At 34.6% G+C, this 13,033-nt stretch overlaps 1 protein-coding gene across 1 annotated transcript; it reads left to right on the top strand.

Annotated features, from left to right (window-relative positions):
• Positions 1-2,251: 2,251 nt before the first annotated feature.
• On the top strand, positions 2,252-3,913 carry LOC107466061 (berberine bridge enzyme-like D-2). The gene has a single exon (XM_016085044.3). The coding sequence runs from the start codon at positions 2,252-2,254 to the stop codon at positions 3,911-3,913; it is 1,662 nt and encodes a 553-aa protein (XP_015940530.1).
• The last annotated feature ends 9,120 nt before the right edge of the window (positions 3,914-13,033 follow it).

Genomic DNA, 13,033 nt, shown 5'->3' with positions numbered 1-13,033 from the left:
CTTAAAATACACCCTCATATGCAGCATCTCTCATATTCAAATACGTAACTTTGATTTTGTTAGGAAACGTTCCAATTATTGTCTTGTTACTTCTTTTATATTTATAAATAAGTATGCTATACATACAAGCATTTTTGGATTATAAATCTTATAAATTGACACAAGTCCAACAAAATATACACGTTACTCAACCACTTTCTGTTTCCAAAGCGCGCTACTCACCATTATGAACGACTCTTCTTCTTCTTCCTCGATGAAAACCACAACTGTCATTTTTCTTCGCGTTTCTCCTCATCTTCCTCTTCTTCCTTCTTCTTCTCCTCCTTCTTTGTGTCTCTCCTCCTTTTTCTTCTCGTGTTTCATCTTCATCATCGTGTTTCTCCTCCTTCTTCTTTTGATTTTGCAACATTATGTAATTTTTTATTTTTATTTGATTTTTTCCTCCCAAAAAGAATTATGAGAATATGAAATAAAAAGATGAAGAAGAAGAAGCAGCAGGAGATGAGGAGGAGGGAGAGGAAGAGTTCTAAATTATGCAGAAGTCATCAGAATAAAAATACACCCAAATATCTTCGTTTTACACCCAAATATCTTCGTATTACACCCAAATATCTTCGTTTTTACATCCAAATTTGTTGCAGATATAGAAATGAGTTATGTTACTTGTACACTAAAATCAGCCACCAAAGTCAGCAAGGACTGCAAAATACACCCAAAATACACCACAGAAGGACTGCAAAATACACCCAAAATACACCATATTAAAACAAGCATAAACTATAGAATGCAAATCCATCATAAAAAAATAACAAAAACTAGATTCATGAATCATAACTAAACAGAAACTAAAACAATTCAACTAAAAGAATAAGACAATTCACCCTCCGTCAGATGGAAAGTCATAAACTGTAAATATATCCAAACTTTAATAAAAATACACTAAAATATTCCTAATCTACACTCGAACATCTAATATAAAATGGACAAGATTATATTAATTCTAATCAGAACTAGTACATTAGATTCAATTCAAACAAGGAAGAATTAACAGCAAATTTTACAGGCAAGGTTCACGCACTGGTTCATCTGATAATCTGAAGTTGAATTATCTATTATCTTCAAAAACGATTTCAGAGCTTGATGTCAAAAAATAATGAAAATTGAGAATAACGAAGAAAAAGAACAGAGAGAGAAAAGCACGTAAATGAAGAAAGAGAAAGAGAAGGCAAGAAATTCGAAAAAGGAAACGAAATCCTTTTAAAAATTAAAAATATGTTAGAGACGCGTGAAACATATGTGCATAACAAGCGTGTTTGAGCATAATATTAATTAGAGGACTTGTAAAACTTATATAGCAAAATCACTTGTACGTAGATATTAATCCATCTATAAAAAGGTCAAGCAGAAAAGTTTAAGTTTCTTAAATCTGCAATAATAAATGATGATATAGTTCCTTCTCAAGGAAAGTTTTGTACATTACAGTTAACTTACAATAAATTTATATAATATGTTTTTGAAGGCTATGAAGATACTTTCTAAATTTAATTGGTGTTTTTTCAAGCTAAAAAGTCTGATATAATTTTATATATTATCAAGTTTTTATATTTAATTTTTTTTATTATATTTGTATTAATTAAAATCATTTTAAATGTAAAAGTAATTTATCAAACACAATTTTTGTAATATGAACTTATTTAAAGTCATTTTTATTTTAATTTACTAAATATATTTACTATAATTTTTAAAAAATTATTTTTTAAATGTTAGATTTAAAGAAGTTATTTTTGAGAACTCAAAATTTTATCACATCAAACCTCATTGAAGTAACTCAACATTGTGTCATGTTATTTCATTCCCATCTTTTTTCTTTTCTGTAAATATATTAAAGTTAATTAAAACAAGACATAAGAGATAATCACCGTCCTCTGACCTCAATTGCTATGGTGGTTTGTTATAATTTTTTCCATAAATTTTGCTTTCTTAGTCACAAAACATTATTTCTTCTTAGTGAGCATTGATAAAAGAAAGGGAGAGAGTATTAGTTTGTCTCTTATCCATGGCAGATTATTGATTCCATCGTAATTAAAGTGTTTAATTTCTAACAAACTTTCCAACAATCAAAATTAAACTATGGCCGGCCACAAACATATGCATAATCCATTTTATTCTTTCTATTAAACCATTAAATCCATTCTCCAATTTAGTGTCCATAAACCTTAAACTTGTCCTTCACCAATTACAAGCTTAAACCATGTTCAACTTCAACAAAATCTTGTGCCTCCTATGTTTCCCTTTCCTGTGTTTTGAATTGTCTCATTGTACTTTATCTACTACTTCTTCACTAGTAAGTGACTTCACTTCTTGTTTGGCCAATCACAACATCAACAACTTCACCACTTTCCCTTACAAAGATTACGATAAGTCATCAGCTCATGACTACTTCAAGATTCTGAATTTTTCCATTCAGAATCTCCGGTTCGCCGGGGGTGCAGTTCCTAAGCCTGTAGCAATAGTACTTCCAGAGAGTTTGGAGCATCTACAGAGAAGTGTAGCATGCTGCAGAGAATTCTCCTTTGGAATCAGAGTGAGGTGTGGTGGACATAGCTACGAAGGTACTTCATCAGTTTCGGACGACGGATCACTCTTCACCATCATTGACATGATGAATTTGAACCATGTTTGGGTGGATATGGAGACAGAGACAGCAATGGTTGAAGGTGGTGCAACCTTAGGAGAGACCTATTATGCTATCTCGCGAGCCAGCAATGAACACGGCTTCTCAGCAGGGTCATGTCCAACTGTAGGAGTTGGAGGACACATTGGTGGGGGAGGATTTGGGTTGCTCTCTAGAAAACATGGCCTCGCGGCCGACAATGTCATCGACGCACTTCTTGTTGATGCCAATGGGCGATTGCTGAGCCGAGAATCCATGGGGGAAGACGTGTTTTGGTCTATTAGAGGAGGAGGTGGTGGAATTTGGGGAATTGTCTATGCTTGGAAAATCAAGCTATTGAAAGTTCCACAAGTTGTAACTGCTTTCGCGGTATCAAGAAATGGCACAAGAAAACATGTTGCCAATCTTGTTCATAAATGGCAAAATGTAGCACCAAATTTGGATGATGATTTCTACTTGTCATGCTTTCTTGGTGCTAATTTACCTGAAGCCAAATCTATAGGCATATCAGCTACATTTAAAGGGCTTTTTCTTGTTCCTAAAGGAATTGCCATGTCCATCATAAACCATGATTTTTCTGAATTGGGAATTTTGGAACAAGAATGTGTAGAAATGAGTTGGATTGAGTCAATTGTTTTTTTCGCTGGCCTAAGTGATGGAGCCTCAGTTCCTGATTTGAAGAATAGGTACCTTGCAGACAAAGAATACTTCAAAGCCAAATCAGATTTTGTGAAGGCTCCTATTCCTATTGAGGGAATTGAAATTGCACTGGAGATTCTAGAAAAGGAGCCTAAAGGGCTCGTAATTCTTGACCCTTCTGGTGGAAAAATGCATAGTATAAGCAGTGATTCAATTGCTTATCCACATAGAAAAGGAAACATTTTTTCAATTCAGTATTTGATATATTGGAAAGAAGAGGACAATGATAAGAGCAATGATTATATTGATTGGATGAGAGGGTTCTATGATTCTATGGCACCATTTGTTTCATGGGGTCCAAGGGCTGCATATGTTAATTACTTGGACTTTGACCTTGGAGTTATGAACATGATTAGGTTTAGCAATGTGAAGGATGCTGTGGATCATGCAAGGGTTTGGGGTGAGAAGTACTTTTTGGGTAACTATGATAGGTTGGTGAAGGCCAAGACTTTGATTGATCCAAACAATGTTTTCACTAATGAACAAGGGATTCCTCCCTTGTACTTTGCTCGTCCTAGTGGCAAAGCAATGAGTGCTTGAATTGAATGTCATGACTTTGTTGCCTAAGTTTGTAAAAGTGTATAACCATGGTTACTCATTCAAACTTTGTGTAGAGTGTAGACAAGTACAAGTGTGATTATCTTCTTTGTGATTGTGTGCATCTATAATGCAAATGTATTGCATTTTAGAGGAAAACAAAATGAAAAAAATCTAATCTTCAATTCTCATGGAGGAATTAGGAAGAGCTATTTTTCTTCTCATTATATTTTAACTAGAGTGAGATCTGTGCAATGCGTGGAGAGGTAGATTATTTATATTATATAGTATATTTTAATAAATATTATATTAAAAATATTTTAGAGAACATATTTTAAATAAATTTTAAATTTATTTATTTTTAAAAAGACATAGGTTATTTATATTAGGGTTATAAAAAATTACATTTTCTTTTTTTTTCGATTTGCATTAATGGCTACACTTTGTCTTTTCTTGCGATTTTTTGTTTGTAAATAATGAAAAAAATAAATGAATGAGAATGAAAAAATATAAAAAATATTATATTAAATTTAAGGAATTTTTTACAATTAGTATAAGAGATTAAGAAATGAAGAATAGTAAGAGTCTTAATATGTATAAGTTGTAGAATTTGAATATTTGTAACTGAAATTTTTTATAATTATTATTATTATGACACTTTTAATGTATGTTTATTGCATTTAATTAGTACTTGATGCTTCAATTGAATAATAATAGATAAAAATTTTTTGTTTTAATTTTTTTAAAATATTTTACTAAATAGTGATTGGTTGATTTTCATCTAGCAATTTTGGGTATTAACTCTTTCGGTCTGTCATTACCACTGCAAATCATTCTACAACAAAGAGAATGAGACATGGTCAAAGAATGATAATCCATTCCAAGTAAATTGTGGAAGCAATGCACATGTGGAATAACAATTTGAAAAAGAGGAATACCTAAGTGTAAATTGTGGAAGAAGTACTCCACATGTAAAATAACATTTTATAATTTGATGATGAAATATTGCAATCGATAGTATATAAGGAGCAATAATTTTAAATGCACATTAATTTTGGTTGTGACTGTTGGACAGAACCGTTTACAAAAAAGGAATACATTGCAATGAGTTCACAATTAAAATGTTATTATTTATAACAAATAAATAGGGCTATTGAAAATGATATTGAACAATGAGAAAAGTAAACGGTAAAGTTAAAAATATTTAGGAAGATACCTAGGACTTGGCGGCGCCGAATGGTGACGTTGGTCTGAGACGCAGAATCGAACTCTGGCAGGGAAACCGCAAGAGGAAGAATGGAGTTTGCCCTGGTTTCTGCAATTTATGCAATGCGGCTCCGCCGAAGATGGACATCACGATGTACAATTTTTTTGAGAAAAAAACAATGGCTCTTGGGACCGAAAGAGGATGGAGAAAATAGGATGGGACCGGAAGAGGATGGAGGAAATAAAATCTTGATACGGAGAGGTGCTAAGAGGGTGAGGGTTTGAGAAAAGTAATAAGCTCTTTAGTTTTGAGAGCTTTTTGTTGGGGTAAATGTTAATTTGTGTTTTTGTTGTTTTAGAAATAAGGATTGATTTGGAAAAAGTTAATTTGTTGGTTTTTACTGTATTTTTTAGTTATTTTTTGTGTTTTTTTATGTGAAAATAAAAGTTGATTTGGCAAGATTTGAGTGGTGGATTCTAAAATTTTGCCAAATAAATGTTAGCGCTGACATGGCGTTAGTAGAAGATGAGAAATAACTTAGAAACAATGTGGGTAAACCTATGTACCTACTTTTATATATTAAGGGACCGGAAGAGGATGGAGAAAATAGGATGGGACCGGAAGAGGATGGAGGAAATAGAATTTTGGTACGGAGAGGTGCTAAGAGGGTGAGGGTTTGATAAAAGTAATAAGCTATTTGGTTTTGAGAGCTTTTTGTTGGGGTAAATGTTAATTTGTGTTTTTGTTGTTTTAGAAATAAGGATTGATTTGGAAAAAGTTAATTTGTTGGTTTTTACTATGTTTTTTAGTTGTTTTTTGTGTTTTTTTTATGTGAAAATAAAAGTTAATTTGGCAAGATTTGAGTGGTGAATTCTAAAATTTTGCCAAATAAGCGTTAGTGCTGACATGGCATTAGTAGAAGAAGAGAAATAACTTAGAAACAATGTGGGTAAACCTATGTACCTACTTTTATATATTAAGGGACCGGAAGAGGATGGAGAAAATATGATGGGACCGGAAGAGGATGGAGGAAATAGAATTTTGGTATGGAGAGGTACTAAGAGGGTGAGAGTTTGAGAAAAGTAATAAGTTCTTTGGTTTTGAGAACTTTTTGTTGGGGTAAATGTTAATTTGTGTTTTTGTTATTTTAGAAATAAGGATTGATTTGGAAAAAGTTAATTTGTTGGTTTTTACTATGTTTTTTAGTTATTTTTTGTGTTTTTTATATGAAAATAAAAGTTAATTTGGCAAGATTTGAGTGATGAATTCTAAAATTTTGCCAAATAAGCGTTAGTGCTGATATGGCGTTAGTAGAAGAAGAGAAATAACTTAGAAACAATGTGGATAAATCTATGTACCTACTTTTATATATTAAGAATAGATTTGAGAAAAGTTCGAGAGCAGTAGAATTTATTGTTTTTTATTAATATTTTTAATTAGTAGCCAAATTTTTTTAGTCTAATAATCTAATAACATATTTTTAGCCCATATTTTTAAATATTATTGACTAACTGCTGGTCAAAACAATAAATTTTACTAACCCTCTGATAAACCCCATTTGTAGGGTTTATCTTGTACTGATTTTAGGGGATTTTATCACCTTTTACCCACATTTATTCAATGAAATAGCATGGTTTTGTATATTCTCCTTTAATTGTGCTTAAAAGTGAAAACATGCTTTTTAGGTCTTAAAATAAATAAATTTAATTCACCTTGATTCCATTAGATGCCTTGATATGTTTGTTAAGTGATTTAAGGTTTAGGAGGCAAAGATTGGATCAAGGGAATGAAGAAAGAAAGCATGAAAAGTTGGAGAACTCATGAAGAAATGAAAGAACCGGAAAGCTGTCAAGCCGACCTCTTCACACTTAAACGACCATAACTTGAGCTACAGAGATCCAAATGATGCGGTTTCAGTTGGGTTGGAAAGCTAACATCTGGGGCTTCGAAACGATATAAGATTTGCTATGGTTGAACCGCGCATGGTGACACGTATGTGCATAGTACGCGCACGTGCCGTTGCTGCCACCTGGTTCACTTAAAGCAAAACGTGGCCAGCGATTTTAGAAGTCTTGTGGGCCCAATCTAACTCATTTTTGATGCTATTTAAGCCAAAGATTGAAGGGGAAATGAACATACTCTCATACTTTTGACCATTAGTTATAGTGTAGTTTTAGAGTTAGTTTCTAGAGAGAGAAGCTCTCACTTCTCTCTAAGATTAGGATTAGGATTAGGTTTAGTTCTTAGATCTAGGTTTTAATCTTTGTTTTCTTCTACTTCTACCTTTCAATTCCTTGTTGCTAAATTCATCTTCTTCTATTCTTTTATTGTAATTTCCTTTATGTTGTTCTTATACTTTGTTGTAGATCTACTATTGTTCCTTCCATTTTCTTTCAATTCAATAAGAGGTAATTCATAATAATTGTTCTTCTTTGCTTTTCTATTGTTGATCTCTTGCCTTTGTAGTTAGATCTCTCTTTAATTCTTGCAATTTATGTTGTTTACTTTTATTGCCTTTTATGTGTTTGTTGAAATGCCTCTTCTAGATATAGTATAGATTTTGTTCCTCTTGGCCTAGGTAGAGTAATTAGTGACACTTGAGAATATACAACTCATAACCAATAACAAGAACACTTCCCTGCAATTCCTTTAAGAGACGACCTGAGGTTTGAATACTTCGGTTATTAATTTTAGGGGTTTGTTACTTGTGACAAACAATCTTTTGTATGAAAGATTATTGTTTGGTTTGGAAACTATACTTTACAACGAGATTTCATTAGTGAAATTCTAAACCGTCAAAAATCCAATCATCAAAATGGCGCCGTTGCCGGGGAATTGCAATGGTGTTATGTTATTGGTTATTGTATATATGTGAATATTGTGAATAGCTTGATCTTTTGGATTGCTTGTTAGTTTTTTCTAGTCTTAGTATTTTGTTTCATTATTTCTTATTAGTTTTTTTTCTTATTTGCTCTTGCTACCATGAATTCTCACTTTGGCTATGAGTGTGATTACAACTATGTTGTAGGTGATGAGAACTATAATGAGAATGTGTATCAAGGATGGGATAACCAAAGGTGGGAGGAACCATATGCATATGATCAATCTTCATGGCAACAACCTCCACCAATGCACTATGAAGAAGAGCCATTCTATGATGTATATCAATCCAATGGCTATGGTGAATCTCCTTGTGACTTTCAAGAACCACCACTATATGCCTATGATCCATATCCTCAACATAACTCTCAACCATACTCACAAGCCCCTTCTTACCAACCACCTTCATATGACCCTAATCCATATCCATCCTACCAACAACCATATGAGCCATATGAACCACATATAGAGCCACCACCATTCCAATATCAATATTTTCAAGAGCCACCTCCTCCACATTATTACCAAGATGAACCACCTCCAATATATGAAAATTTTCAACCACAAGATGAATACTACTTTCCACCACAACTTCCCATGGAAGAATACTCATATCCATCGATCCAAGAGCCACATGATCCTAATCATATAATCCAAGAGGAACAAGAGTCAAGGGATCACCTTAAGGAAGCATTGGATCAATTTCAAGCAACCATGGAGTGTGTTGTACAACAAGTAGAAAGAATAGAAAACATTGAACCACCACAACTCCACCAAGAAGAACTACCTTCCTATTATGAACCCTTTCCCCAAAATGATGAATCCTTCCACCCACCCCAATCTCTAATGGATGAAACCCTTGGTGTTCTTGTTCAAGGGCAAGAAGAGATGAAAAGGGATGTCCAAAATTTTATGGCCGCCTTGGATGCGGTAACAAATCAATTAGCATCCCAATGCTTGAACACTCAAGGAACTCCCATGGCTACATGTGGAGAATCGAATGAAGAACATAGCATGAAGGAGAGATTGGAAACTCCAGTGGGAAATGAGGGAAGTTGCTTTGTATTGGAATAATTGGAGGAAGCTTTAATTGTTGAAGACAAGGAAGAAGCGGTAGAAGACTTAGGAGATGCGGAACCTCCATGGGAACATAGAGTTGAAGAAAACCCCTCCAAGATGATTGAAATTGATGCTAGGGAGGAAAGTGCACACCTTCCAAGGCATATTCCATATGAAGACTTGGATGGGATAGAGAAAGAATTGAGTCCCCTTGGTGATGAAGAGCAAGCATCAAGTCCTAGTGGTGGAGAATCCTTTGAACTTGAAGAACCTTCTCCCGGTGCATTTGAAAATATTGTGGAGGTAAACTTCTTTCACCCTCCCGATTATAGTTTGATTAAGGGAAAAGGCTTAAAGGACTGGGTGCGCAAATAAAAAAAAATAAAAAAAGATATAGATATTGAAATTCAAACTTTTTTTTACATGAAAACTTAGAAATTATATAATATTCTCTATTATATATGATATGATTTTATAGTAATATTGATTATATATTAATATTTTTGAATATGTAAAAATTTCAAATTATTGAATGAATACAGAAATTCTATTTCGAATATTTAGAAATTTTCTTATATATATAATATATATCATGAACAAAGGATTGAATTAGAAAAATCTTGTGAAGAGGTGGAAGTCCTTAGAAATAGAAGGATGGGAGTGGAATTCGCTTTGTCAAGATCGTTAGAAGCATCTTTGCCTAGGTTGTCATCTACTCCTTCACTTGAGTGGGTAAAATTCATTTCTATTAGCTTTATTGTCCCACTTGAGTATGGCTTGCTTGAAACGGATGGTCAACTTAGGATACTTTGTGGGATGAAGCATAAGTGAAAGATGTTTCGTGGTTGGTGTTGCAAATCAAGGCTCATTATGGTTGATGCATCAAATATGAGATATAAAGGTTGGAGTAGTGCTCAAATAGATGGGTCTAGGAGGATTGTTGGCCACTATATAGAGAATTCACCTTACTCACCACCCGGTTGGACCAATAATGATGATCAACTTCAAGACGAGTGTGAAGATAAAGTGTGGGATCCCGGATCACAAGAAGAGGATCAACTTTGGGAGCCCCAAACTTGTGAAGAACTCCATCAAGACTTGGCTCAATCCATGAAGAATCTTGGGGCACAATGGAGAACCAAGCATTGGTGGGAGTTCCAAGATGAGTACAAGCACAAGCCACCTTGAGAGGAGCTCCCCATAAGTCCAACTTAAGGACAATAAACAAAAGTGCTAGGTGGGAGACACCCCACCATGGTAACATCTTTTCATTTTCTTTCTTTGTAAATATTGGTAGAATTAGTTTAATTCATGTTTTTATTGGTTTGTTAAGTTTAGTTAGAAGTATAATATGATAAATAAGGTTTTAGGGTGTTTTGGTAGCTGTTTGGAGGATTGAAAGGCTGAGATTGGTGCAAAAACTTAGAAAAAAGATTTTTGAAAAACAGAACACCATCCACGCGTGCGTGCACATAACGCGTACGCGCACCTGAGCATTTTTCGACCACCCACGCGCACGCGCACTATACACGTATGCGTGGATGCAAAATTTCACCTCCATCCTAAAACCAGAGAGTTAGGCCTGCACTGTGCGAACATTGGGCCTGAGGCACAAGTCTATGCACGCGTGCGCGCACCTGGCACACGCGCACATGATCTTAAATTCGCAATGCACGCGCACGCACACTGTGCGCGCGCGCGTCGATTGCACAATCTGCACCCTCAATACTTTTACCAGAGAGTTGTGCCACTTTTGGGCCAACACTAAGCCTCTCGCCTAACTCGACGCACGCGTGCGTGCACTTGGCGCGTACACGTCCTTCGACCAATATACCCATTGACGCGTAAACGTGCATGACGCGCACGCATCGGTAAAAAAAAAAGAGTTTTTTTCTCCCCTTCCATTTTCTTTTGCTTATCACATTTGCATACTTCTACTCTTCCCATTTTCATTTAGTTTTTGTAGCATGTTTTCGTTTTTTTAAGTCGTTTTAATAATGGTGTTGCATCTTCCTACTCAATTGTTGAGGATTCCTTGCATTACTTTGGTGCCTCTTGACTTGTTTCATATTGTTGGGTGATGTTTCTTTTCAAATCAATGCTCAATCTTTTATGCACTTGTATTCTTTGTGCATTGATATGACCTTATATTGTCTTTTATGGCCCACTATCTCTTGTTCGAACTTGATGCTCATCATGCTCTTCATGCTTTGCTCTTACTCTTGCATCAAGTATCATTGATATGCCATTTTCTCTTATTGTTTCCTCCTCTACATGTTGTAGCTACCATGTAGTAGAGAACCATACTCCTACTTGGCATTAAACCCCGCCTATGTCCTATTTGCTTTGATATCTTTGTCATAGGCTTAATATTCATTTCCTTTTCTATCCTTTTAGGTTGGCCACCAAGGAGGGAGAAAGGAAAAGCTTTTAAATGGGGCAACAAACAAGTCATCCGCACAATCGTTTGAGGAACTCATCAATTGTAGCAACCCGTCCACCCTGCTCTTCTTTGCATGCACCAAGGACGGTGCAACCTTCAAGTGTGGGGAGGTCGTCGACCGATCTCCATGGGTATAAATTTTCTTTTTCAACACCAATGTTATTTAGTTGTTGCATTTGCATGATAGGTTGCATGTTAGTTAGAATTTGTACATATTTTACTACCTTCTTCTTATTAGGACTACTTGGTTAAGGTGATGATTTCTTTCCCAAGAAACCGTTTTAGGGCAACCTACCAATTTGAAAAATTTTTGTTGAACTTGCTTGAAAAAATGTATTTTGGAACATGGTTTTTGAGCTAAGAACACAAGCAAGTGAGATTTGAGTCTAATGGTGTGGTTACATCTTATAACCACTTATTGTCCTTCTTGTGTGCATTATTCTCTTCCTATTATTGTAATCTTTGATTCGTTTGATTCTTTATGTCCATTATTTTGTGTATTCATGCATTTATATGATTGAGGCCATCATTTCATTTAGCTCACTTACCCAAAAAGCCTTGCCTTTTATCTTCCATTGTTAGCCAACTTTGAGCCTACGCTTAACCCACTTTATTCTTAATTTTAGCATATTACAAGCCTTAAAGCGGAAAACAATGAATGTCCTTTATTTGGATATTTGATTGGCTTAGGCTAGTGAGTGTGAGTGTCATTCAAGAGTGGGAAAACTTTGGGACATTGGTTGGGATAAAAGGGTGTTTGTGTTTTGTATTTTTATATTGGGGAATTGGGTACATACTCATGTATTGATTAAATGTATAGACCTTATGCATTGATGTTCTTGTATATAGTTTGAAAGAAAAAGAAAAATGAAAAGAAAAAGAAATAAAAGTGAAAAAAGAAAAAAAAGAAAAGAAAAAAAATGTATATAGAAAAAGAAAAGCAATAAAGGGGACAAAATGCCCCAAAGTGAAGCTCAATAAGAATCAATGCATAAGTGTTGTGAAATGAATAGAAAATGCATGAGTATGTGAAAGAGTGAGGAATGGGTAGTTAGATTAGTACTTAATTGTATAGGTCATTATATAGGTTAGGTGGGAAATTAGAATTGTATAGGTTGTTATATGTGTTAGGTGAGAGTTTAGGTTAATCAAGGATTCAAATTTCAAGCTCACTTGGCCATATATATCCTTACTTTGACCCTAGCCACATTACAACCAAAAGATAAGTCCTCATGATAAATGTATGTATGCATTGATTAATTGTTGATTGTTAGATGAAAAACAAATCTTGAAAAGCATGATTAGGGGAGAATTGAGTGAATCAACCCCAAACACCGAGCAACTAGAGTGAAAACACTTCCGGTGAGGGTTCGATGCTGAATTCCTTGATTCCCGACTTTCACGAGCGTTCTTCTTGCAAGTCTATGTGAACTTCATGTTTATACTTCAATTGGTAGAACTCATGAATCGTTATATGATCTTATGCCCTATGGTGGACGAAATTGTGATCACATCAATGTAGTATTCTTTGTTA

The sequence above is a fragment of the Arachis duranensis genome, chromosome 9 (genome assembly GCF_000817695.3).
Source record: "Arachis duranensis cultivar V14167 chromosome 9, aradu.V14167.gnm2.J7QH, whole genome shotgun sequence".
In the NCBI taxonomy this organism is placed as follows: Eukaryota; Viridiplantae; Streptophyta; class Magnoliopsida; order Fabales; family Fabaceae; genus Arachis; species Arachis duranensis.
This window is presented reverse-complemented; position numbering and strand designations above follow the sequence as displayed.

Coding starts and splice junctions, on each gene's coding strand:
- LOC107466061 (XM_016085044.3), top strand. CDS start 2,252: ATGTTCAACTTCAACAAAATCTTGTGCCTCCTATGTTTCCCTTTCCTG.